The sequence below is a fragment of the Hyposmocoma kahamanoa genome, unplaced genomic scaffold, assembly GCF_003589595.1.
Source record: "Hyposmocoma kahamanoa isolate Upper Pololo Valley unplaced genomic scaffold, ASM358959v1 66, whole genome shotgun sequence".
NCBI classification, from domain to species: domain Eukaryota; kingdom Metazoa; phylum Arthropoda; class Insecta; order Lepidoptera; family Cosmopterigidae; genus Hyposmocoma; species Hyposmocoma kahamanoa.
In genome coordinates this window covers 25,035,661-25,061,612 of record NW_020653854.1, presented here as the reverse complement: position 1 = coordinate 25,061,612, position 25,952 = coordinate 25,035,661, and the positions used below count along the sequence as shown (strand labels likewise).

Here is a 25,952-nt window from a genome sequence, read left to right as displayed (position 1 = left end):
ACTTCACACTGTTTACCTGATATACTACCCATTCGCACGAAGCTCTTTGCTGCCTCCTTCCTAATTCTTACGGCAAAGGAATAGATACACAACCGATATCTGTGTGAAAGCTAGAACGAATACGCATTTGTGACGATGCGACCTCCTCCAACGTCATCCCACCATTTTATCACCTTTTCTCTGGTTCCTGGCCATTTATTATCGAATTTTGAATCGTTCTCTTCGTTCGTTCCGTCGTTACTCTCTGCTTAATCGCTGAAGCGAGCACTCCTGCTCGCGACCTCAAAAGTTTATTGGCATTACATCTATTTGCCAAGCTTTATTGGAATCTGTTAACGGAAAGTGGGTGAAATCCAAGAAACCGAATTTATCCCCTAATTTGTCACCCTTATAGAGGGAAAGGGATCACTGCGGAGGTACCGCCTTTCCAGCAAAAAGAATCATCGAAATCAGTTTACAAATGTCGCCGTAATCGCGTAATACACTCACAAAAAACTACGGGCGAATTGAGAACTTCCTACCCAAAAGTATAAATCACGTCCATTCATTCTAAAAAGATCAATATCTATGACTTTTTTTAAATACTTCACTAGTAATACGACTTACTAAGTCATCTATTAACACTGTACCTCGTTGATTCGAAATACATTAATAAATGGAATTTCGCCCCAAAAACTTCAATTTACTTAGGCTGTAGCACTTAGCGCCAGACAATAAAGGCCTAGATTCGCCTTAATCTGTTAAACACTTACCCTTGCTCTCGGCGTTAATATTCAAGCGTTTCATTGTTAAGTAAATTAGAGCGTGGCCACCCTATGAAGAAAGTTATTTCACAACTGCCTCGGAAGGTGCTATTGGACGCAGCTTTGCTGCTTAATAATGTAGCCTCGCACTCTGTGTCAATTTAGCTGCTCGGTTTCACGTTTTCTGGATAGTTATGTGTACACATACGTACACTTCACGCCCTTGTCCCATGAGGGTAGGCAGATACCAGAGCCTTCCTCTTGCTGCGATCATGATACACATCTTTCGCTTCATCATTGTTGATAATTTGTATCACCGCTTTCATAAATATCCCATATGGTGTATTGCTCGTATCTCTGGGCAGGAGCTCCGAAATACCAGCTTGACCCACTTGACTCCGTCCAACGTAGGACTATTCGTATTGTCGATGATCCACGATTGTCGGCCATGGGGTCTGTAAAGGCCTCGAAACTTTGGTTTGGTTTGAAATGAATATACGTGATTTGAATCCGGAAAAATAGTTTCGTATCACCAAACCCTAAGATACATAAGCTCACGCCCTAGTCCCATAGGAGAGGTAGGCAGAGACCACGGAACGCCTCTTTACCCTGACACAACTCTCGAGCCTCACATACATCAACTACGCTTTTCATACAACTTGTTTTATTATTGTCACTTCGGATCCCAGCCCTTTTGAGGACATCACTGATCTGATCAATGTAAGTCCCTTTGGGAAAACCTGAGAGCTGAACATTATTAAGTTGTTATTGTAGTGTTAAAAATGTCTCCGACAATCGCTTGGCTACTAACATAATTTAACAAAATAGTAATATCAATTGATTTACGTCGGATATACACTGTTACACTTGCGAGAAATCTACTAAAAGCATTTTAGTGTCTGCAAACACGCTACAATTTCACAGCTTGGCGTTTCGTTGCGATAGGTCTAATTATATATGGCTAATATAACAAGAACTCTGCCTTTTTTTTTAAATTTATAGCCCTTTCAATCGCTTTTGTTCTTTTACGTTCTTCTTAGAATAAACAACTATTTTATTGTATTGCGCTGTTCAGTTTTAGAGGCAGTAAAGCTCCTTGTGAAAGAGTTCACCCAGGGAAGTACTGCCACCTTACCTATTTCTGCCGCCAAGCAGTAATGTCAGCATTACTGCGTTCCAGTTTTGAAGGTTAAGGGTGCTGGTGTAATTACAAGCACATGGGACTTGTCAACTTATGTCTCAGGGTCAGGGTGACGGGCGCAGTGGCACTGACCCTCAGATCTTTGCGATTTAAAGCTCATAGAGTGCACATAGAGTGGATATCTCTCTCTGAAATCCGTTACGTAGTAAATGTTAAGTTGTTTTGTTTCCATTTTTTTAAATAAAGCCTGGAATTTTAAAGTGAATATTGAATTATTCTTTCTTTGTATTTATTCGGTCTTTGTATTAATAATGCCGGACGCACGACTTCTTCGTCCCGTAATATGATATTATAAAAAAATAATAATAACATAATACAAATAATTGCGGAATTTCATAGGGAGGTATTATCATCTCTGCGAATATAATCTGCCTTTTAAGATCTCTGCTACTTGGTTTTAAAAGATTTGATCGAAACATGTCTGAGGTCGATGTATGTTAGCAAGTGCAGTAAAAAAAGGCGAATTCGTAAACCGCTCGACTACAAAGAATGAGTTTCACCAAAATAATACCAATTGTCCGATTATTCTATATAGAGAACCTTATACGGTACTTAAATAGACGGTATTTATTCTGTTATCAGATCACTCGTCCTTGGTTTTAGTTGACTTCATATTATTTCAATTCAAATAGCATTGTAATCTTTCTCGCTTTGCGATCTTTATTATGCGATAACAAGTCCAAGGGTAACTCGTATCTTGTAAGGTTCCATCTCTAGTTTCCAATGGTCACTTTTTTTAAAGCACACACTCAGTACTAGGGAAACTCGGTGTCGCGGGTGCCATGGACACACACATAGACAACCACAAATTACACCTAAACACACAATCGAACCCGAGACCTCTGCGTGGTAGACCAGCCGTAATGATAACCGTTTGGCCGCAAAGGAAGTTAAAAAAAAGGTTACTTTTTGCTTAATGATCTTGCATCACCGACGTCAATTATAGTTAGTAGAATTACATATATTTGCTGAGTTTTTATTGAAATCGATCACCGGAAAGTGCGCGAAACCGGATTCATCCCCTAGCGTGTCACCCTTAGAGGTGGAATATTTTTAACCGACTTCAAAAAAAGGAGGAGGTTCTCAATTGGACTGTTTTTTTTTTGTATGTTACGCGATAACTCCGGTATTTGTGAACCGATTATATGATTCGTTTTTGTTGGAAAGAGGGTACCTCCATAGTAGTCCCATTTAATTCTGAAGAAAATTATCCATCTCCAAGGGTGGCTGTTCACGCATGAAGATTCATTTTTATAAATAGCGCCTAAATTTTATTATAAGGAGCAATTATTTTAATGGTTGATTTTGCTATTCTCCAATTCAAGGCGTTTTTCTCTCTCAATATACTTTGAGTAGTGAGAACCAATTTTTATCTCCTTTGTCAAGTCCTGTATAGTGGCGAACTGGGGGATGAATCCAGGTTTGCACTTTCCGGTAACCGATTTCCATAAAACTTGGCAGATAGATGTAATTCCACGTACTTTTGAGGTCGATTTTTTTAGTACTCTGTACTGAGATTATTTTCTTCAAATTTACTCTCGTTCTCTGTCCGACGTCGGTCTTAAACAATTATTGTTAAATAAGTAATACCTAATTAAAAGACAATGTCAAGTACGAAGCTTCATTCGTATCACGCGTCTTTCAATTTAGTCGAATAACAAATATTACTATTATGGCAATATAATCTCAGAGGAATGAATAGTATTACAATGACCACTGGTTTCAAAAATTAGCAGACTTGGACCCCTGCACTCTTGAAGATTTAATGGCGGCTACTACGTAGTGAAGTGGTCGGCGTGGTTAAGTTCGGGGACAGTATAATATAGTGTATGCGACAAGAAGAAAACCAGTATGTCTTTTTTATGTGTCTGATTTTGTCACCAGCCAAATCCATATATATATCGCATTGGTAATAGAATAGTGTATTAACTCAAAAAGTCAATTTTTTTCAGAGTCAATGTATAACGAATTACTAACTTTCCGTGTTATTTTAATTTATGCATAGCATAAAGTTTATTACATACATCTAAACAATTTCCTACTTGCCAAATATGTGTAAAAATGAAAGGGAAAAATTAATTTCATATTTTTGAGTAAGGATTGTTTTATCCAGAACTAGCTCACAAGGAGTTTGTCTTCTTTTAAGTTAAGAATATTTTAATTGTTTTTCATAATATTCAAAGGACTGTTGTATTGACTTGTAGATATTGAAATATTACGTTCACCAATAGTATAATATTGAATATCACATATTTCGAGTTACAACACTATTGTAATATCAGTGCGATATGGTGGCACGTAATAACTAATTTCATCATTTTATTAATGAGTATGACCATATAACATCGATATTATTTACGAACCTTTTTAGTGAATGATCTTGCGATGTCTTCCCCATCTGTATCGACTAAGGGTCATTTTTGGTGCATCATATTACAGCATTATGAATTTTATCTTCTGAAGGAAAAAGTTCAAATTGATTTAAAGTGATAGAATGTATAGTGTGTCACGGCGAGCAGCCGCGAGGCCGCGCGAGACTTGAAGCGACTACTCCAAAAAGGTACCGTGGTATAGCCTAGCCGCTGCGCGCCTCTGCTCTTTCAATGTGACTTGACCTTAACTGTCCACTAATTAATAACTGCCGTGGCCATTTCAGACCCGCAAGTAAAGGCAAGTGTGCGGCGTTACCTCTCCGCCGCGGCCGAGCGGCGGACTAACACAGCCCGAACTAACCACGACAAGTGAGTAACCACCACCTTTACTCCTCACTTATTTGTCTACTAACATCAAGTGTGCAGCCACCTTTGCCAGTCACTCATTTTTATACCAAGTCCATAGCTACACTTCCCACCAGTGTAAGCACAGATTTTACAAACTTTGTACCGTATTTATTAATGCTGAATATTATTATTATCTAATTGCTAATTTAGCAACTTGTTATTTTGAAAAAAGTTGTTACGACAACAAAAGTTATTCGTACCGTTGGTATAAGAAAGCCATACGTCAAAAGAGCTTGTTACTTTTTTTATGATTACAAAGGGACGAGGCGAACAAGTCAACATTCAAAATAATCTTTATTTCATAGGTAAGCATTATTACACTTGAAATCGTCACATTGGTTAAACTCTACCGCTCATTCCTAAGGCAGATTCCCCTGAGAAGAATGAGCAAGAAACTCTAGGGGTTGCTCTTAATAACATTTTTACACATTCAACATTTACAATATATATTTGTTTTTTATTTGAAACATTAGAGATCGAGACTACCTCCATGAGCTAAACGGGTTACTACCACCGATTTTTGTCATCCAAGTACGCAGAAGTTGTATAATAACCTTTAGAATAAAGTTTTTGTTTGACTATAGTTTTAAACCTCGTGAAAGGCAAATTTTGTATATCAATCGGAATCTTGTTATAGTACATTGCCCCTTAAATGATTTTTTGACTTTGTGAAGACGACTATCAAGAACAGCTAGTTTATTTTTATTCCTCGTATTAATGTTATGTCTGTCACTATTTTCCATAAAGAAATTACTATTTCTCTTAACTTAAATTACATTTTCATAAATATACTGTGAGGCTAGTGTAAGAATGTTAATTTCCTTAAACTTATCGCTCAAAGATACTCTGGGGCCCAGATTGTAAATTGCCCTAACCGCACGTTTCTGGAAGACAAAGATTCTATTGATACCAGCGGCATTACCCCAAAGCAAAATGCCGTATGTCATTAGACTGTGAAAGTAGCTGAAGTAAACCAATCTAGCGGTTTCAACGTCTGAAAGTTTCCGTATTTTTTTAATCGCGTACACTGCAGCACCGAGCCATTTTGATAACTTACTTATATGGGGACCCTATTGCAATTTAACATCTAACGTTATACCTAGAGATACAACTATATTCACAAGATTCAATTTTTCGTTTCTAACTACAATGTTTGTAACCGTCTCTCTAACATTGGGTAATGTAAATTTCACACAATTTGTTTTTTTCTCATTAAGGAGTAGGTTATTAACAGCAAACCAATCAACTACTTTTAGATATAGCATTGTTCACATCGTCGTAGGAATTTTGGTACCTTTTAACTTTACATAATAAGGAAGTATCATCAGCAAACAATACTATCTCGTGTTTTATACCCTCCATGAGGCTAGGGAAGTCATTAATATAAACTAAAAATAAAAATGGGCCTAGAATTGAACCTTGAGGGACACCCATGCCTGCAGACCCTGATGATCTCGTACCGTTAACGTCGACCCTCTGTACCGTACCACGCAAATACGATTTAAGAAGGTCGAGGTTACGTCCCGTCACACCATAATGGTGAAATTTCCTGACCAATGTATCATGGTGCACTCAATTAAAAGCCTTGGAAAGGTCACTGTATACACCAATAGCATGTGCATGTGCGTCTTCCCATGCGTCAAATATATGTTTCATTAACTCAACACCAGCATCGGTTGTAGAGCGACTCCGAGTGAAACCAAATTGTTTAGGAGACATTAAGTTATTACTATAAAAATGTGCACACATCTGATTTAGAATAATTTTTTCAAAATTTTACTGAGAGTTGGTAGTATTGATATAGGTCTGAAATTGGTGGGGTCTGAAATACTACCAGATTTGAAAAGTGGAATAACTTTACTTTGCTTCATGAGGTCAGGAAAGACACCATCATCAACACTTTTATTAAAGACACAGGCTAAGTAAGGCGCAATACAATCAACTATAGAACTAATTACTTTGACTGAAAGACCATCAAGATCAGCAGTATTATTTATGTTTATAGACTTAAAGGCTTTAACAATGTCTTTTGGCAATACATGACGGAACCTTAAATTAGTGACACTAACTGCATTATTTTCTTTTAGTAAGGATTCAGCGGCGGTGGGAGATGAATTTAACGACTTAGTAGTCAATTTTGGAATGTCAGTAAAAAAGTTTTCAAATATTTTAGCAACTTCTGCGTCTGTGTTTACAATTTTGTCATTAAATCTTAGTTGAAAATCTAAGTTACGAGGTTTGATCCTTCCAGTTTCGCTGTTTATAATATTCCAAGTCGTTTTTACTACATTCGCGCTGCTTTTAATTTTATTATTTATAAACATTGCTTTGGCTGCAAAACAAAGTCGTGCGGCTGGCGGTAACCTCTGAGCGGCTCTGCAACTGTTATAGACAGGGCAGAACTGTTATAGACTACACATAGCTTACCATCAGATGCACGACTCGTTCGTCTCGTCACTTGATATTATGAAACAAAGTTTATTACCCAAATAGGTCCTTCCATGAATCGAATCCGGTAAAATATTCGAACTTAAGAAATGATTGTCTTCATAAATTATGCTCCGGAAACTTATTGTAATAATTATAATTTTTTTATGAAAAAAAGAAAGGCCTCAAAGTTCGTGGAATTACATCTATTTGCCAAGTTTTATTGAAATCGGTTACATGGACACACACATAGACAACCACAAATTACACCCAAACTCACGAGAGAAATAAATGTAGACCATACAAATATTTCTCCCAGCCCGGGAATCGAACCTGGGGCCTCTGCGTGGCAGACCGGCATGGTAACCGTTCGACCACGGAGGTGGTTACAACGCGCGAAACCGGATTTTATCCCCTAGTTTGCCATCCTTAGGGATGGAATATTTTCTTCAAATGTAAATACTGGACCAATAAGTACCGAGGTTCTTTCCAACAAAAAAGTCATCAAAATCGGTTTACAAATACGTGTAACATACACACAAAAAAACTGCAGTCGAATTGAGGACCTAATTTTTTTTATTCGGTTAAAAAGTATACAGTTCCTCGTAAAAGAATCGTTTACGTTTAGGGTTAGAAAATTCTAAGGTTAATATTACGGATTTCTTCTTTACACTCTAATCTTATGCTAAACAAATAACTTTAATCTGAACAACTAAAAAATTACTTTCAGGCATATAAATGCTCTACGATTGCTATTATTACTGCACTTTGAATACGTGATTCATTCATACTCACCATTGCCGCCGCCATGTTCGATTCACACGCAATACACCTCACTCACTTCCTTTTAACAAAGTTAGCCCTACCGGAATAGAACAGGAGACCGCCCCCTACGACAGTTGATTTCCGCCGTGATAACCCGCAGCACGGGCGGGGGTGCCACCCTTTTCGATATGTAATAATGTTTACCTGCGGAAAAACACCAGGGGCCTAACCTTTTAATTTCAAAGTCGGTCTGATTTTCATTGTTAAAAGAATCTTGTATATTTTGAAATTCTGTTTCAAATTCTGAAATTCAAGAATGACGTGCAACTTAATAGGTTATGGTCTGTATGCTGGTTTTCATATTTCTAACCTCATCAGGTTACTTCAGTAGGATGTACAGTCAGCAGCACAACAAGTTATACAGTTTTGTTCGAAGATCCGTCAATATGTGGCTTTTTTATACAAATATCAACTGTCGGGACCGTAGTCGTGTGACTGGTGGTTAGTTACATGCTTGTCCATAACTGTTGCAGTGCCACTCAGAGCTTCAAATCGCAAAGATCTGAGGGGCACTACCACTGCGCCTGTCACCTCGAGACTAACTTCACCGGCGTCCTTACCCTTCAAAACCGGAACGCAGTAATGTGAGCATTACTGCTTGGCGGCAGAAATAGATAGGTGGCAGTACTTCCCTGGACGAACTCTTTCACAAAGGGCTCTAGTGCTAATTGATGCGCTGTCGTCTGTACATTCTTCTATTTAATTATAATAAAACAACTCATCCTGCATTCAAGAAAAAAATATCGCAATTCGAGTCTATTGTGTAGGCTCAGGTACACTTCTTTAATTTTGGTAAACACCGAAGAATTTATATCAGATTAATCTTAACTTTAAACGTTTTTTTTTTTCAGAAACTCACTGTCATCTAATTCGAACTCCACCAGTTCATCCTCGAGCAATTCCTCATCGAACGGCTCTGGCGTGAACTCGGGGGAAAGCTGCGAGGCCCTACTGGGCGCGGGTGGCGGGGGCGGTGTGCGGCGGGTGTCGCAACCCAAGTTTGAGACCTACATGATGACTGGGGACTTAATGCTGAACCTGTCGCGGGTAGAACATACTATAAACCACGCACCGCCTCATCCACCTTTATATCATAGGTAAGGCGTGAAGTTTCGAAGATCGTTTAAGAATCGATACTACCTCAGCTCGTCGCAAAATTTTTAGAAATAATGTTTTCACACCGTGTAGTAATCAGAGTAAATCCTCAGTTTTATTATATATATTTTTCAAAGTGAGTTGATTCAACACTCACTGTTTTGCGAAATCAACCAAAGCCATTTGAGGTTGCATAGACTCTTAAAAAGACCTTAAAATTTTCTTATTTTGGCACCATGCCATCAAGGAATCGCCAATTTGCTGAATTTCGTATTTCCAATTGGGAGGCTCCTCGCTCCGTACCTTGCAGACTCAAGATACGATAGACAACCAACGTATATAAACAATTGAATATCACATCTAGTCTGTAGACAACTATACCTCCTTGTCATAATTAACGTAATCGACATGTAATAATAATAATAACGCACATACTCATAACCCCGCGCTAGGTAAACCGTGTGTCACGGGTGCCATGGACAGACACATAGACAAACCACACCTAAACTCACGAGAGAAATAAATGTAAGCCATATAAAAGCCTGGCCCGGGAATCGAACCCGGGATATCTGCGTGGCACATATCTGGGCTCGGCGAAACGAGGTCTACAACCTCCTCTAATCGATTTTTTTTATCTTATTTAGTTTCAATTTTGTAGTTAGGGCACTATCTATCGTCACGACACAATGGGAACATTATGTCGTGACGACAGATAGTCATGCAGTTTAAAGTATCGTGTTTTGTATATTTAAATGAAGTTGTTCACATATAAGTACAACACGATTGACTGTCATTCACGACTTTTTTGACGTTTACGACGACAGACTGTCGAAACTGAACTGGGAAGAGCTGAAACGACAGTCGCCCGATGGTAAATAAAACGTCACGATAAAAATGTGACGACAGATAATCGCAGCTACTATGTATTGTCACGTTTTATTTATCGTTATCTGCACGTGCAACGATAAATTGTCGTCACGATCTAGTGGGAGCTAGACACGACAGTCTTTCAACGATAAAATGAACGTCCACGACACAGTCACGACAGGACAGATAGTGATGTGGGAACAGGCTAAACGCGACAGTCGTCCAACGATAAATAAAACGTTACAATGTAATGGCAACGCACTTAAGCAAAATCAGCATAATTGATATTTTTTTAAATATTTTTTGAAAGTAACCGAATTGCAAATGCAGAAGAAAAATAAGGAGCGATTATGTCAATGTAAATTATTTCCTTGACTCTAAGAAATTTTCCATTTCCCAGATACAACTCTACGCCGGCTTCGCCAATCGAGAACCGCCTTTATGGAAAGGTAGAACTGGCGCAGCGGCACAATTCCTCACCAGACACCGGGCTCGTTGGAGACTCCAATAACAAACTGTTAGTGCATTCTTTTACATTAACTTTACGTTGACTTTTTCGTACCATAACGCGCTTAAAGTAAGCTTACTGTAATGTTAAAGCTATGATGTTTTATTGGCAGCTTTGTGACTATTCATTCACTCAGGTCGTACGATGACGCGACTATTGCTTATATTATGTCAAATTTAGCAGCCTTAAAATAGTTACACGGACGCAATGGAAACAATATTAATTTCAGTTTTATTGTCTTAATATTGATTTGTAATGATTAAAAGTTAAGTTGAACTTATTTATTTACACATATCTTTTCAATATCTTGTTTATTCACATAGGAAATAATTTCTCGTTGAATAAAAATACGCGATGTTTATTTCGTAAAGTTATGACGGCGCCATCTATATGCTCCTTGGCGAAACTAACAGTTCACACTAGACTATAATTCCGGATTCACAGCGTGACTATCAAGAGTCAGCTTGTTTTATATATTTTTCTTAATGAAAACGCGGAATAATTATTGAGACAACTTAATTTTAATAGATTTTATTATTACATACTTTTCTTTTTTTTAACAATCAAAATACTCTGAATGTAAATAACATTAAGTACTTAAACATTATACTACGATAAGACGATTCGGACTATCAAAAAAAGAAGAGAAGGCATTATATAGTTCACATAGCGTTATCTATTTCCTGTTTTTGGTAAGGAATAGACAATATTGGAAAATCTTTCGTTCTTTCAATCACTTTAGCAATAATACATTTGTTGGTTGACAGGTTTGTCATGGTACGAATATGAGTAATATTATAATAAGCTTACTTCAATCTTACATTGAAATAAGATTGTTTTTGGAAAGGTTATGGCAGGCCCCCTGAGGGTCGATTCAGAACCTTACGATAACTCAGTTGTCGGCCGATTCGATTTGTTAACCATTCCACCCACCACCCTTGGAATATTTTCTTCAAATTTAAATGGGAAAAGTACTGAGGTAACCTCTTTCCAACAAAAAAAGAATCCTCAAAATCGGTTCACAAACACCGGAGTAATTGCTTAACGTACACACAAACAAAAATACGCTCAAATTGAGAACCTCCACCTTTTTATAAGTCTGTTAATTAATTGTTACAAATCAAAATCATACTTTCTGTGCATTTTGACTAGCGTTCGGCTGCTTGTTGTGTTTAAGGCAGAAGTTGAAATTATAAATCGTTCTTATGCGTTCGCAACACTATTATCAATATAGAAAACGAGATAAATTTTATCACCTACCACAGCCACTACATTTATCTGTACAAAATGCGAGCAAGACACGATCATTCCTGAAGTTATTAATTGCATAAAACGCATCGAAAAGCGGTCGTATACTGCCATTATAAAACGTTGGAAATTAAGAGTGTAATTTTATACAGTAGAGCTCCTTGTGAAAGATTTCATCCAGGGAAGTACTGCCACCTTACCTAATTCTACCGCCAAGCAGTAATGTGAGCATTACTGTGTTCCGGTTTGGAACGGTAAGGGTGCTGGTGAAATTACTGGCACATGGTGACGGGCGTAGTGGCAGTGGCTCTCAGATCTTTGCGATTTAAAGCTCTTCTGAGTGGCACTGCAATGAATAGGCGTGTCGCTTACCACCAGATACGACTTGTTCGTCCCTCTACTTGGTATTATAAAAAAAACGTTTGTATATTTTATATCTCTAAAACATCCTTGGTATTTGTAATCTGGTGGCGCGAATGATAATGTTCTTAGTTTCAGCTCCCAACCGGCGTCACCGGCCGGCGGGACGACAGGCCCGCAGCACGAGCTCACCTCGCGGACTGCACACACGGTACGGACGTCGAGGTCGGAAGACCATTTGCAGGTATACTACTGCTATTGGACATGTGATGGCAACGATGTCTCCCATATTGATTGGCTCTTTTCGTCTGCAAAACACACAAAGTTCTTTCGGATCTCGCTGCACTTGCTTAATTCTACTTCTAAGAGTACAAGAAATTGCGGACTGCCCTGACTCCAGCACTGGCTACACCTTTTCACTCTTTGTCTTTCGCAAATGGAAATAAATCGTCACACTGTATGCTTTCTTTTTTGTTTACTTCAACAGTCAACATCGCTACCATGTTGTTACACACATGTTATATGTTTCTGTGTTACTCACCGTTCTCACCTGTGTAAACAAACCGGCACAGGTGCGGTTGCATCACTATAAATAATACACTGTAACAAAATGCAGTGATTTAACTTAGCATATGCAAGTTTCAGAAGGAGTCGTCGTTAAGCGCGGTGGCGGTGGACATGGAGGAAGATGTGACGTCGTCACTCAACACGTTACTAGATGCGAGACCTGACTCCGCCACCCCCAGGACGCGATCCAATTCCCGCTCGGAAAAAGACAGGTACATTCAGCTACCCGTTAAGTTATAAAAACATTCAATTATTTATATTACAAAACTGGAACCTATAAAAATAAATTTAGATACAGTTGTCATCGTAGTTAGGCAAAATAAAGCTCTTTTAAATAAAATTAGGTATGCACCCATTGACTTACAATTATATGGACGTCGGGTCCGCGCTAAAAAGTGTCCTTACTTATAGGGCGTTAAAATCGTATATAGAGCGTCATTCACGCTTTAGTCTTCGTTTGTTCGACTGACAGCGAAGCAAGCAAAATTAGATAGTACTGCGATGACATTACAATTTAAATTCAACGTTTTAGCCTTTTCATATTCCTTTACATGTCACTACGTTTAAATAGGTTGACTTGGGACATTTTTTTCGTGGTTTTTGTATTAGACCCGTCGTCCATTCATTTGTAAGTCAATGTATACACCCATTAATCAATTTAACATTACTTATTACGTTACATTTGGTCAGTAGAGCTACTTGTGAAAGGGCACGTCCAGGGAAGTACTGCCACCTTACCTATTTCTACCGCCAAGCAGTTTAAAGCTCTGAGTAACACTGCAACTGTTATGGACAGGCGTGTGGATTACTACCAGGCGCACGACTGGTTAGTCCCGTCACTCGGTAAAAAAAATACATAAAGAATAAATTGCATTTTATTAAGGTGATTTACATAGCGCAGCGTTTAAAAGAAACAAGTGACAGTTTGTACAACTATGGCCAAATGTTAATGTACCACCATTGTGTTTAACATATTATAATCCATTGTTGGGTATGAGTGTCTCTAGGAATTTAGATTTTGTAGACGCTGCTGTCCACCTTCTGGGTTCATCCATCATTTTGTACACATATTGTTTATTTGTAAATACTAATGGGCGAACCTATTTAATTAAAATTAGTTTGTCATCGCCTAACATTGATCTTCCCTTGTTTAAGGGTTCTGAAGACAATTCTTTGTCTTTTCAAATCAGCAGGTATACTCTGGAAACAAATTTGTCAGTTCTTATCAGACGTGGGAATAATATTATTATCATGGTTGTTATCCACGCTGTGTGTCTCAGAATATAATAGTCTCATTCGAGTCTAAAAATTGCCAAATTACTTCAAAAATTGAGCGTTTATTTTAATCAAATAACTAAATTATTTCATAATTGCGCAAGGATTATGTTTGTGTTTCATTATGCCTAAGGTCGAGTTTTTGTTATTCCAAAGAACCATAAATTTTGACTGTTATTATGGCAAATAACCACAAATGTTGAGTCTTATTATGCCAAATAAACAAAGGTGTGTTGTAAAATATGTTATTGTTATTAAGGTGACAAATACGCAGTTTTAATATACGTATATCTTTTTCCATGTTTTGACATCGCCTGTTTTTAGAAACTTTTTCGACGTGTTTGCATTTACACTTTGTATGATATCCTTGTAGAATCGTGTGGACTTACAACGCGCCGGTGTCCTGCGCGTCGGCCAGCGAACGCACGCAGTACAACGGATCTGGACACACCTCCAACTCCACCTCTATATCGGACGGCATATCACAACGGTAATTAATTTTAAAACAAAAAAAAGACAATTATTCGCCCTTCGACGGCCACGCTACATGTATTTACAAACATCATGAGACGAATTATTTGCGTCACAACATAGAACATTATTTTTTTATCGCCAAGTCGTAAGTTTTTAAAGGTTTTTTACATAAGATAATTACTTTCACTAACGTTTATTGCAGTGGCCCAGTGGGAGAAAGGTTGCTTCTCTCTTATTTATTGCACCAAACGACAACAAAATAAATATTAATTCAATGAAAGTTGTTCAAAGTTGGAAGAGAACCCAAGGCAGTGAAAGCAAAAGTAATAAGCGGGCAAAACAGCATGCAAGGTAGAAAAAGAGGAAAAATATTATAAATTGATAAATTCAAAAGTACAGTTAAAATTTCGCGTTGCATTATACTAACATTTCAAGAGGGAATACCCAAATAACCACAAATAATATGTACATGTGTTATATTGTATGTATTTAGTAACAAAAGAGCTTCCGGGAAAGTACTACCACCTTACCTATATTTTTTCTGCCACCAATCAGTAATGTATCCATTATTGTGTTACGATTTTGAAGAGTTAGTGTAATAGTGAAATTTTGTGAGGTCTTTACGATTGAAAGCTCCGAGCACTGCAACCGTTATGGACTGGCCAGGCGCACGACTAGTGCGTTCCGTCACTTGACATCATTTATTATAAAATTATCTCTATTATGTTAATAAAAAATCTCTCACTAGATGTCATCAGCAGCGACGAATGCCGAAAGTTAGTACAAAAGATCTATTACAAAAAACAGATAGGAGAATTTCGACGACTCGGTAACTGGACCCGAGGCTCAGGTAGTTAGAGCAATGCTACGGTGCAGCATGGACGTGGGTTCAAGTGCCACCGGGTCGACGAAATTGTTCTGTGTTTAGTTATTTCACAAAAAATCGCGTTTGTTCCCGTTTTGAAATGTTAATATCGAACTTTCAATTTACATTGGTATGAAGATTAATCAAACAGGACAAATCCCTGTATTATAATGATAACAACTTTAAGGACGCCAATCGAACTGTCGACCCGACATATTTTATAAATGTTTTATTTTCCATACTGGTACAGCTGATTTTTCTACCTGTGATAGCTAGTAGAATTGTTTATACAATTTGACGATATGAATTGCAATTTGCTTATGAAATAAAGATGTTTCGAATTCGAATGTAGTATGGTGCGCAGGTCGTCGTCTCCCGCGTCGCCGACGTCGGTGTCGTCGTCGGTGATGTCGTCGCGCGCCACGCCACCGCACCGGCCGCCTCCGCACCACCCCCCGCCTCTCCGCACGCTCAACGGTAACTCCCCCGTCACCTATCACTCTCACTCACATTTCATATCACACATGTATCTATGACATATGTATCTATGTAAGATAGTCTTAATGGTCGTATTCTAGAACTCTACTCAATGCTCAAGTCAGGACTTGAGTATGGTTTAAAGCACTCGAAATTATACTCAAGTCCTGACTTGAGCATTGAGTAGAATTCTGGAATACGATCCTTAGTCACGAACTGTTCAACTCCCCCTCACGCGATGTACGGTCGTACTCGCCTTTCGAAATCATACATTCATAATTCGCACCCATCATTGGTGCCGTTGCTCCATTAGATAGAGACAAACATAACCTTTTGTATTTTTGTGTATCTAATGTAGCAATAAACATTTTTGACGTAACTCCACTTGTGCCATTCTTCCATGAGCGGTGCAAGTTCATAATAGTTTATTGCATAGTCACATGATAGCAAGGTATTGACAATATTTTTCAAAATCATAGTATGGTCAGTGCCCTCATTTAGGTATTCACTATTTGTACTAAGTGATATATAAATAGTGGACACCTAAGTGAGGGCACCGACTGTACCAGTCGTGTTACACTGGGGGTCTAATCAAGTATGAAGCTTCATTCATATCGTGTGTCATTTAATTTAGTTTAAATTACTCATTTGCCGAGAGTACAGAGCCTGTAAGGGTGTTTGCAATTTGAAGGGCACTATACATACTTTTGCCACTACTAGTTGACGTCTACGGTAAGTGAACATAACTTAATAATATAACGAATTGTATCATGAGCTTATAGTTCAATATGTGAAGCGCTAAACAAAAAAAACATTGCTAATATGTATAATTTGACGAACAGACGAAATATTTATTGAAGCCTTTGAAGCGGTCGAGTCGTAAGTGGGACAGAAAGGCATGCGGGGTTATATCCATTTGACATAAAAAGAGCTATCATACACATTCTTTATCTAAATAACCTTGAACTCCTTAAGTTATCAACAAAACCAAATAAAAGAAGCAAAATAACAACCAACTACATTATACACTACGTCGAAACTAGTTCAACTCCGCTATTGACGTCTCTAATTACAGGTTTCTTATGACCTTTTATTATTTTATCAAGTTCTTAGGTTGAACTATTTTTTCTGCTGTCAATCGTGACCATGGGACCTGTAAAAAAATTTAAATGCTGGTTTGTTGATTCATTTAATTTTCACCCGATATTTCAGAATGGTTACATGCTCCCTTGTGAAAAACAGTTAAAAATCTAAACTCTGCTATTAATTTCCAGGAGATATGAGCCTATCCGAAGCAGTGTCCAACATTTCGAGTCCCGATTATCAAGATCAAGACGACATGTTCGAGACTGGCCGAGAATGTCCGAGGATGGAGCTCTCGGACCCGTCGGACTCCGACTCGACGATCCTCGTCTCGGAGCCTTGCCACAAGCGGGCGAAGTCCAACAGCTCGTACTCCAACGAACACGGTAGTGATGTGACGTTGAACGGGGACCATAATAACGATTATAGGATAGTGATACAAGTGAAAGGACCCGAGAAAAACGCGAACAGTGAAAGTGTTAACAATAATTTACCTAATGGAAAGGAGAATGGACATAATTCGCCCGAGAATCAAGGGTACCAGGTGAGTCTTATTTGTTTAGTTACAATAAATTCTTCCAGTTTTACACAGTTTGTGTTTCATAAGTTTGTTCATCCAGTACTATTTGTAAATTACTAACAACCTCGCAGTATTATAATTACTAAATAGCAACATAAACAACAACTTTTGTTCCATGACTTTTTAATAAATTTACCAAAAACAAACTGACATCTGACGCTTTTTAGATCTGTATGTGGTAGTAAGAAAGTAAGTTCAAACGTGCAAGCGTCCTGACAACGACCACCAACAACATTCCTGTGTTTTGCATCGCACTTCCTTTTGTTACTGCACAGAGTTATCACCGTTTAGAGCGATCTGTTTATATATTCGGTACCCACATCATTGATCCCTGGCATTGAGACCACGCCGTCATCACGTTTGTACTTTCCTCGAACATGCAATATGGAATGGTCTTTATTCTCCTTTGCACTATTTACGGGGTTCTTCAAAAAGTCAGCTATCTGACATTGTAGATGTCCATGGGCGACGTTGACCACCTTCCATGAAGTGGTTTGCTTCCTACTTTACGTACAAAAAAAAAGTAAAATGGGAAGAATTATTACAAGTCAAGGAACAAAAGATGTTGTTTATGAAGTCAATATTTTTTATTTATTTATAAAGAACACATTTTATGGACTTACAGCTTAAATCGAAGCTTCCAACAAGACTTAAAATTTAAATATAATATAAAAAAATAAAAATAGCCTTTATTAGCTGATTACTACTTAATCAATTCTAAGTTTAACCTAATGCTTACTTCTAACAGTAATAATTCTTCATTCTAACGTCAGCGTCGGTTCTGGTTCTAATCAGGTTGTCCTCTGACATAGCCCTCCTCCATATTTCTCCATAAGCAACGGTCCTACGCCGACCGGCGCCATTCTCGGGGCAGATCGTCTTACCACCTTCTTGTTGGCCTTCCTCTATAATTCTTTCCATCTCTTGGATACCAATGTGTTGCATCTTTTGACCACTTCTTTTGGTGATCTTTTGATTGCCTTAACTAAGTACTTAAAATATAACATACAAGATACAAAATAATACTTAAAAACTAAACAAAGAAAGAAAAAAGATAAATATACACTACTTTGCAAAATATACGGTCCTGATAGGTTGTTAGTATTTTAAAAATAACTTTGTGTGCTCCATTCATAACAACCTAAATACAAAAAAGCGGATCTCATTTTCACACTTAATCATTTTGGAATGCTTGCACATGACTTTATCATACTATATCTTAGATATGTCTATATATTAGAAATATCTGTATATATCTTAGAGATATCGGATAATCGGGGCAACAACCTGTTTTGGCAATTGAAATCAAACATTCAGTCGTGTAAAACATGTAAAAAAAGAAGCACACAATGGGCCCTTTGCGTCATGTTTGCCATAGAATATGTTCTAACAAAAAGGTAAGCATTATGTAACCATATAGGCATAAATATAAAGTTTGTATATGTAATGTTATTTTATGTGATAAACTGATAACGAATGAGTTTTATCTATCTGCTCTTAACACCAGATGTCATGTCTCTTTATTTGCAATACATTTTTTTTTATCGGCACCATGGTAAGTAGTTCGTGCTAAACACAAACTATCGCTGTGCTCGAAACTCCCAGATGTTGTTGCTTACGGGTGGACAAAAAAACACTAATTTACATTAGAAACATAATTTGTATTTTCCTATAATTATTCAATTCGCAACTTTGTGATATTTGTAGTGAAACCTTGATTATCATGTCAATCTTTGGCTGGTGATGTAGTCAGTCTACATATTTCTTGGCTTTCCAACTCTATATTTAATGACGGCACATCACATGGCTACTTATATTTGTTATCGGGTGTTCGATGTACTTGGAAAAATATTTGACATACAAACAAACTTGCAGACACTGACAAATATGACCTTCTATACACGGAGCATTTAAGAGGGAGCAGAGGAAAAATTTCTAATCTTCGATTTGATTTTAGAGGGGTATATCCACTTTAAAGTTAAACATAAAATATTGTATGAGTAACTACGCGATTTATTCAAGCATAGACATTAATCAGAAACGTAAAACAATAAAGTTTCCTCGATAGATAAAAATCACGAAATGACCTCTAATTTTCACATTTTTTCGATTTATCCTCGAAATGCTACAGGTTATTAGGACAAAAATTAGATAATTAATTATATTTATGCATGATCGACAACTGTCACTACGGATTTTTTTTAATCCCTTTAGTTTTAGAGTTATTCCGCTAAAACGAATTTGGTACTTTTAATGCGCAAAATTCAACATCTCCTGTCGCATTTTTTGGCATGCTCCCTCTTAAGGAATTAAAATAATGAATATGGCCATAGTGTGGACTTAGCAGGGCCGCCAAGCAGTAATGTGAGCATTACTGTGTTCTGGTTTCGCACGTTTAATATAATAAAATAATCCTTTATGTCATTGACAAGGTCAATGCCTGATGTCATTGACCTACTCCTTATGTAAAAACATTCTGTACTGATAACTACGATACAGGCCTAGACCACACTTAGTCTATGTATCACAATATTACATTTTGAACAGTTAAATAAATGTTTTTGTTTTGTATTTGTATTTTTTGTAATTATAAAATAATTATGTACTTGAAGTACATGGCGTTCGAGGCGTTGGCCATTTCAACGCCAAAGTAAATTAGGTATGTAAATATTAAGTAACAATACGGAGAATGTATATGTTAAATGTTTGCATGCAGGAACTAGGAAACAACTCAGACGCAGGGTCGGACGAGGGTTCTGATGGTGACTCACTACACTCATTCCACTACAGCCCTAAGGCTGTGGACATCCCGTCGGCTGAGCGGCTCGCCAAGCGGCTTTATCATCTCGACGGATTCAAGAAGTCTGATGTCTCCAGGCATCTTAGTAAAAAGTATGATATCAAAAGTCCTTCAGTAAATCAATGACCAAACCAAAGACAAATGTTAACTGGATGGGTTTCTTTATATAAATATTTTTTTATTGAGTGTGGAGACCTGCAAAAGAAACACAGCAGTTTGCTGTGTTATTTCTTCGAAATGTAACACTGTACATGCAGGCTAACTTGACTTTAAAGCCCCAAATAAAACCTCGAGTCTTTTTTCTTCTCATTACACGACCATAGCTGTAATGAGAAGAAAAAAGGCCCGAAGGTTTTATTTGGGGCATTATAGTCAAGTTAATCTGCTTGCAACCATACTATTTACGTGCAAGTGTAATGAAAAACATTGATGTTTCACGGGCGGTACCTACGGGAACCGCCCTTAATACATAATGTATGTACTATTTTTACGGTAGGTTTTTGTTAAAGGGTTTCACATACGTAATCAACGACGGAAAAATAATAATATTGTACCATACAATTACAACAATTACCTCAAACGAGATAATTTTCAAACTACACTACAAATATTTTTTCTTTCCTTGTGATTTTGGTGTTTAGTTAATATAAATTCTTTTTTCTGGTAGTGAGCATTGAAATTTGTTATCTTTCCTAAGTGAGCGATGAGCCTTCATAGATCGCAAGATTACCCATCAACACCAACCTATTCTTCTTGGTATTTAAAATGGCTGCAATGATTTCCAGCAACGAATTTTCCCGCGCGGTGGCCGAGGAATACGTGAAACACTTTGACTTTACCGGCGCGACCTTGGACGCGGCGTTGCGGACGTTCCTAGGCCGATTCGCGCTTAGCGGAGAAACGCAAGAGCGGGAGAGGGTGTTGGTCCACTTCAGTCGGCGCTTCTTGGAGTGCAACCCTGGCGCTTTTAACTCTCAGGGTAAGGAACTCATCAGGTTTCATCTTTCATTATTCCTCACCATGATAACTTATTTATTTTGTAAAAAAAATGTTTTGTTCAGCCTCGTACCCAATGTGCCATGTTTGGTGGTATTTGTGTTTTTCCCAGGGTACATTTTTGGGTTGAGGTAGGTTGATGTAAAATATGTAAGGCACCGCACTCTCCGAAGGTCTATATTGTACTAAAAATACGCATAATTGTAAGCGCGACAATGCGCGCGATCGGCAACATATTTGGGTTAAATGATGACATACCTAATGTACTGCTCGTACATGTTGTATAGACCGACAATTGACAGTAGAAAATTCATTGCCCGGCCAAAACTTTGGGCAAGTTGTCTATTTACTAACGATAAATCGTCTGCTTAAAGGTAAAACCACATAAGTAATAATAATAATAATAAAATAATAAAATTGTTTATTGAATAATTGTAAAATTAAGTATTGTACAAATGAATAAGTAAAGACTAATTATGCGAATAAATGTAAAATATAACACATATACCTGAACTAGGAGAATCCTGTATTTCAGGTAAAAAATACTAATTATACAGGTGAATATAAGATGATTAAATTGTAAACAAAAAAATTATTGAAATATGAACAAAATAATAATAATAATTAAACAATGAAATGCAAATCATATACCTATATGCTTAAATTAGACAACATCTATTTTGGGATAATTAATAAATTGGCTGCAACATCGTAGGACATATTTTGAAGGAATTCATGGAGAATTTTCTTAACCTTCATGTAACAAAAATTATATAGGGCCAGTTTGGCGTTTAATTTATTGTACAAAATTGGACCAAGAAACACAAAAAATGTGGAAATAAACACATGTTTTGATGATACAATTTTGGGGCAGACAATATCTTTCCGTCTTTTATTAGTGTTTTCAGTAATATATGGGAGTGCAATGTGCTGTTTGAGAACTGTGGACTTAATAAATAATTGTCATACAGTTAGTACCTTACACGACTTATACAGAAGGTTAGTGGGGTAAAGGAAAGGGCGGAAGGTAGAGCTGGGCTCTCTCAATGGTTAGTAATGAAGTTTTAGCAATACCACCCCAATATGTAATAATACCACCCCAATATGTAATCGAATATGTAACAATTGATTGACATATGGCATAATAAACTTGCCTGATTATTTTAAAATCAGCAAAAGCGGGTAGGTTTTTAAACACATACATTAGCTTACGGACTCGACCGCTTAGTGCTTCGATATGGTGCTTAAAAGAGAAGTTATCATCTATTATAACACCTAAATACTTTACCTTGTTAGTAATAGCAATGTCTGGACACTTGCACAAGTTTGTTAGTCGTCTGCTTACAATGGTGAGCATAAAGTTGTGTGTTAGTTATAACAGACTTCATATAGAACTGCATGAAACTAATTTTATCCGTGTTTAGTGTTAACGAATGGTGCTGGAGCCAGTTATTTACGACATTGAATCCTCGCTGAGCATACTCATAGACTTCCTTATCAGAGTTAGCAGAAAAAAGCAGAGCAGTATCATCATAAGTGACATTTTCCATAACAAATCTCCAAATTATGTACCTATTGTAAGAAAATAACCATCTTTCTCCAGATTTCTTATTGAGTTTATAGCTTTTTTGTTATTGAGTTTCACGTGCAGAAAGATGATGTGTGATTTTCTTACCATAAGTATATAAATTAAAGACTTTTTGTTTAAAATGTCACTTACGTGGTTTTCCCTTAAACAGACGGAATAATAATAATCAGCAGACAAAACTCGGCATATTATGTTATGGCCCAGCGAGAAAATCCTTGCTTCTATTAAGAGGTTGACGGGTCTGATCATATTTATTGTGAATATTTTTATTAGCAATACAAGGGCTCAGTCACTCGCTCAAGGTTACGCGATAAATGCCTACCACTGACTGTACCGACGTCGGGACAAGCGCTCATACAAGTTTAATTTATGAGCATTCGCCTCTGCACGACTGCACACGGCGGGCAACGTAAATGTCGCCTCTCCGACCGTGTACTTAGGTTCCTTTTTCCTCGTAGTGAGCGCTTGGTGTCATTAATGAGATTTAGTAGGCAATTACAGCGCAGGTATTTTCGTTTTTGTGTGAGAGTACGTAGTAACGGCGTATAATTAAGTAATTTGTGGCAATACCTGTCATTAACGGTGAAGACAAACATCATAATGAAACTTTCCATGTTGAAGAAAGTTACAACCCTTCGGAGCATGTAAAATCTCCAACCCCCAATCCTCATTGGGCTAATGTGGAGCACTACAGCTTAAACCGTCACCTTGGAGAAGACCTGTGTCTAGTAGCGTGATCTATAATAATAATAACGCACACACTCAACATAGCGCCGCACTAGGAAAAAGCCTGTGTCACGGGTGCCATTGACACACACATAATCAACCTCAAATTACACCCAACTCACGAGAGAAATAAACGTAGGCCATAGAAATATTTTTCCCGGCCCGGGAATCGAACCTTGGACCTCTGGCAACCGTGCGGCCAGAGGCAGTTAACTATAACACGTTCTATAATACGTTCACGATGATTACTGTATTATAAATATCTCATAAACATGCATATACATTGATTTAATAAATTAGTCAATAACTTAAAAGTGTTGATAGTGATTTGGGTCAATAATAATAATATTAAATATTTTTATTGAATGTCGTGTTTCACCACCAGATATTCAATTATTCTTTGTGAAATTACTTGTTATAATTATTAATACAGAAATTTGGCACTTGGTACTGGGTGTAACGGGCTGGTATCCGCAACCCGACGTCAAGTCGCCTATTTTGCGTGTAATAAATATGTACAGAAATATAATAATAATATTAATTGTAAAATGTGTCTAGATTTCAAAATATCATAATCCAGAAGACATCGATGATTGCTCACCAAAGTTTTTCCTAGACATCTTTAACTTCAATTTTCCTTTAACTTTTCCTTCAACGATAGTTCCTTTTGGTTACAACATGAATGTTACGAATCGCAGACGCTGTACACACGCTGACGTGCGCCATAATGCTGCTGAACACCGACCTGCACGGCGCCGGCGCCGCCGCCTTCCGACGCATGACGTGCGCAGAGTTCGTGGACAACCTCACCGACCTCAACGACGGGGAGAACTTCCCCAAGGACACGCTCAAGCAACTCTACCACGCCATTCGCATGCAGCCACTCGAGTGGGCTCTGTGAGTTACCTAACATGTCTCCATAGCGATGCGACTTTGAATGTTACTAATACTAGAGTGGTTACTCAGTCTTGATTAGCAGTCCACTGACGATCTCCTAGCTATTCAAACTCAATAACCCCTATACCTATGTTGCTTCACCCAACATGTAGCACCAACACAAAAAACAGACGCACCACACACACAAACGCGCGCACTCACCCACACACGCACGCACGCTCGCACGCACACACACACCCTTTGTTTTGTTACTTTTGTTTTATTCCATTCATTGACTTACAAATAAATGGACGACGGCTCTAATACAAAAACCACGAAAAAAATGTCCCAAGTCAGCCTATTTAAACGTAGTGACATGTAAAGGAATATGAAAAAGCTAAAACGTTGAATTTAAATTGTAATGTCATCGCAGTACTGTCTAATTTTGCTTGCTTCGCTGTCAGTCGAGCAAACGAAGACTAAAGCGTGAATGACGCTCTGTATACGATTTTAACGCCCTATAAGTTCGGACACTTTTTAGCGCGGACCCGACGTCCATATAATTGTAAGTCAATGATTCCATTACTTTCTTTTCTTTTATACTATTATAATAATCTTGTATAAAACCCGCTCTCTGTAATTCAGAACATGGTAACGGTTTCATATTATGTATAAGGTTGGTGAGTGTCTGGAGATCCATAACACAGGTCAAATCCTAGTATAGACTCCGTCTCTTACAAAGATGTATTAATGATAAGTCCATAATATTAATTACTTATTTATAAAATAACTTGTAAAGAGAGATAAAGATTATTATTATTAATACTAATCATTCGAATGGGCAAAATATTCGCCTAACTTGAATCCAAGCACAAACATTTAACTCGAGTCAAACGATGACCGATACCGAATGCCCCTACCATTCGGTCAGGTGCAGGGGCGAATGATTATTATATCGGAACTCCACCAGATCATTCACCATTAAAATTCCATATCAAAAATATCCCTGTCCCAGTCACATTTCCGGTATGTACCACATGTCAGAGAGGGCTAGGTGACCACGAGTATAGCTGTGCTCTATGTAATGTATTGATTAGTAACGAATGATCATTTTTTCATTCGAATATTAGTAATTACTAACGAGTGGAATATTGGAATTGAAATTGAAACGCTTATCTAAATAGTTACCACTATTACGTTCTAAATAGTTATTTAAAGCTCTCCATTCTAGTTAAAATGATTCTCTATTGCGTGACATTCGAGTCCTCTTTGAGCAAGAAGTGAAACGTCAATAGCAACGTCCCGGGCTGAACAGTAACGATCGTTTGGTCGCAGCGACACGGAGGCGGCGCCGGCGCAGGGCGACAGCGGCGGCGGGCTGGGGCGCGGGGTGGGCGCCAACCCCTTCCTCGACGTGCCCGACCAGTCGCGAGCCATCGAGTACAAGAAGGGCTACGTCATGCGCAAGTGCTGCGTCGACCCCAACGGCAAGAAGAGTGAGTATCCGGCTACATTATTATTATTGTTTACTTTACCTCTGACAAATGAAATATTTTCATTAAATGGTCCATTGTACTGCATGTGTCGGTCG

General features: G+C 37.8%; 1 protein-coding gene across 1 annotated transcript in view; it reads left to right on the top strand.

Moving 5' to 3' along the window:
- Positions 1-4,605: 4,605 nt before the first annotated feature.
- LOC113232082 (PH and SEC7 domain-containing protein 1) overlaps positions 4,606-25,952 on the top strand; it is a 26,531-nt gene continuing 5,184 nt past the window's right edge. Inside the window, exons 1-12 of the mRNA XM_026466710.1 lie at positions 4,606-4,685; positions 8,828-9,073; positions 10,339-10,455; positions 12,193-12,298; positions 12,700-12,833; positions 14,270-14,386; positions 15,588-15,712; positions 16,987-17,339; positions 20,092-20,267; positions 20,961-21,154; positions 24,184-24,382; positions 25,697-25,857. Coding sequence (XP_026322495.1) covers positions 8,988-9,073; positions 10,339-10,455; positions 12,193-12,298; positions 12,700-12,833; positions 14,270-14,386; positions 15,588-15,712; positions 16,987-17,339; positions 20,092-20,267; positions 20,961-21,154; positions 24,184-24,382; positions 25,697-25,857 — 1,768 coding nt within the window. The 5' untranslated portion in view covers positions 4,606-4,685; positions 8,828-8,987. The remainder of the gene's footprint in view (positions 4,686-8,827; positions 9,074-10,338; positions 10,456-12,192; positions 12,299-12,699; positions 12,834-14,269; positions 14,387-15,587; positions 15,713-16,986; positions 17,340-20,091; positions 20,268-20,960; positions 21,155-24,183; positions 24,383-25,696; positions 25,858-25,952) is intronic.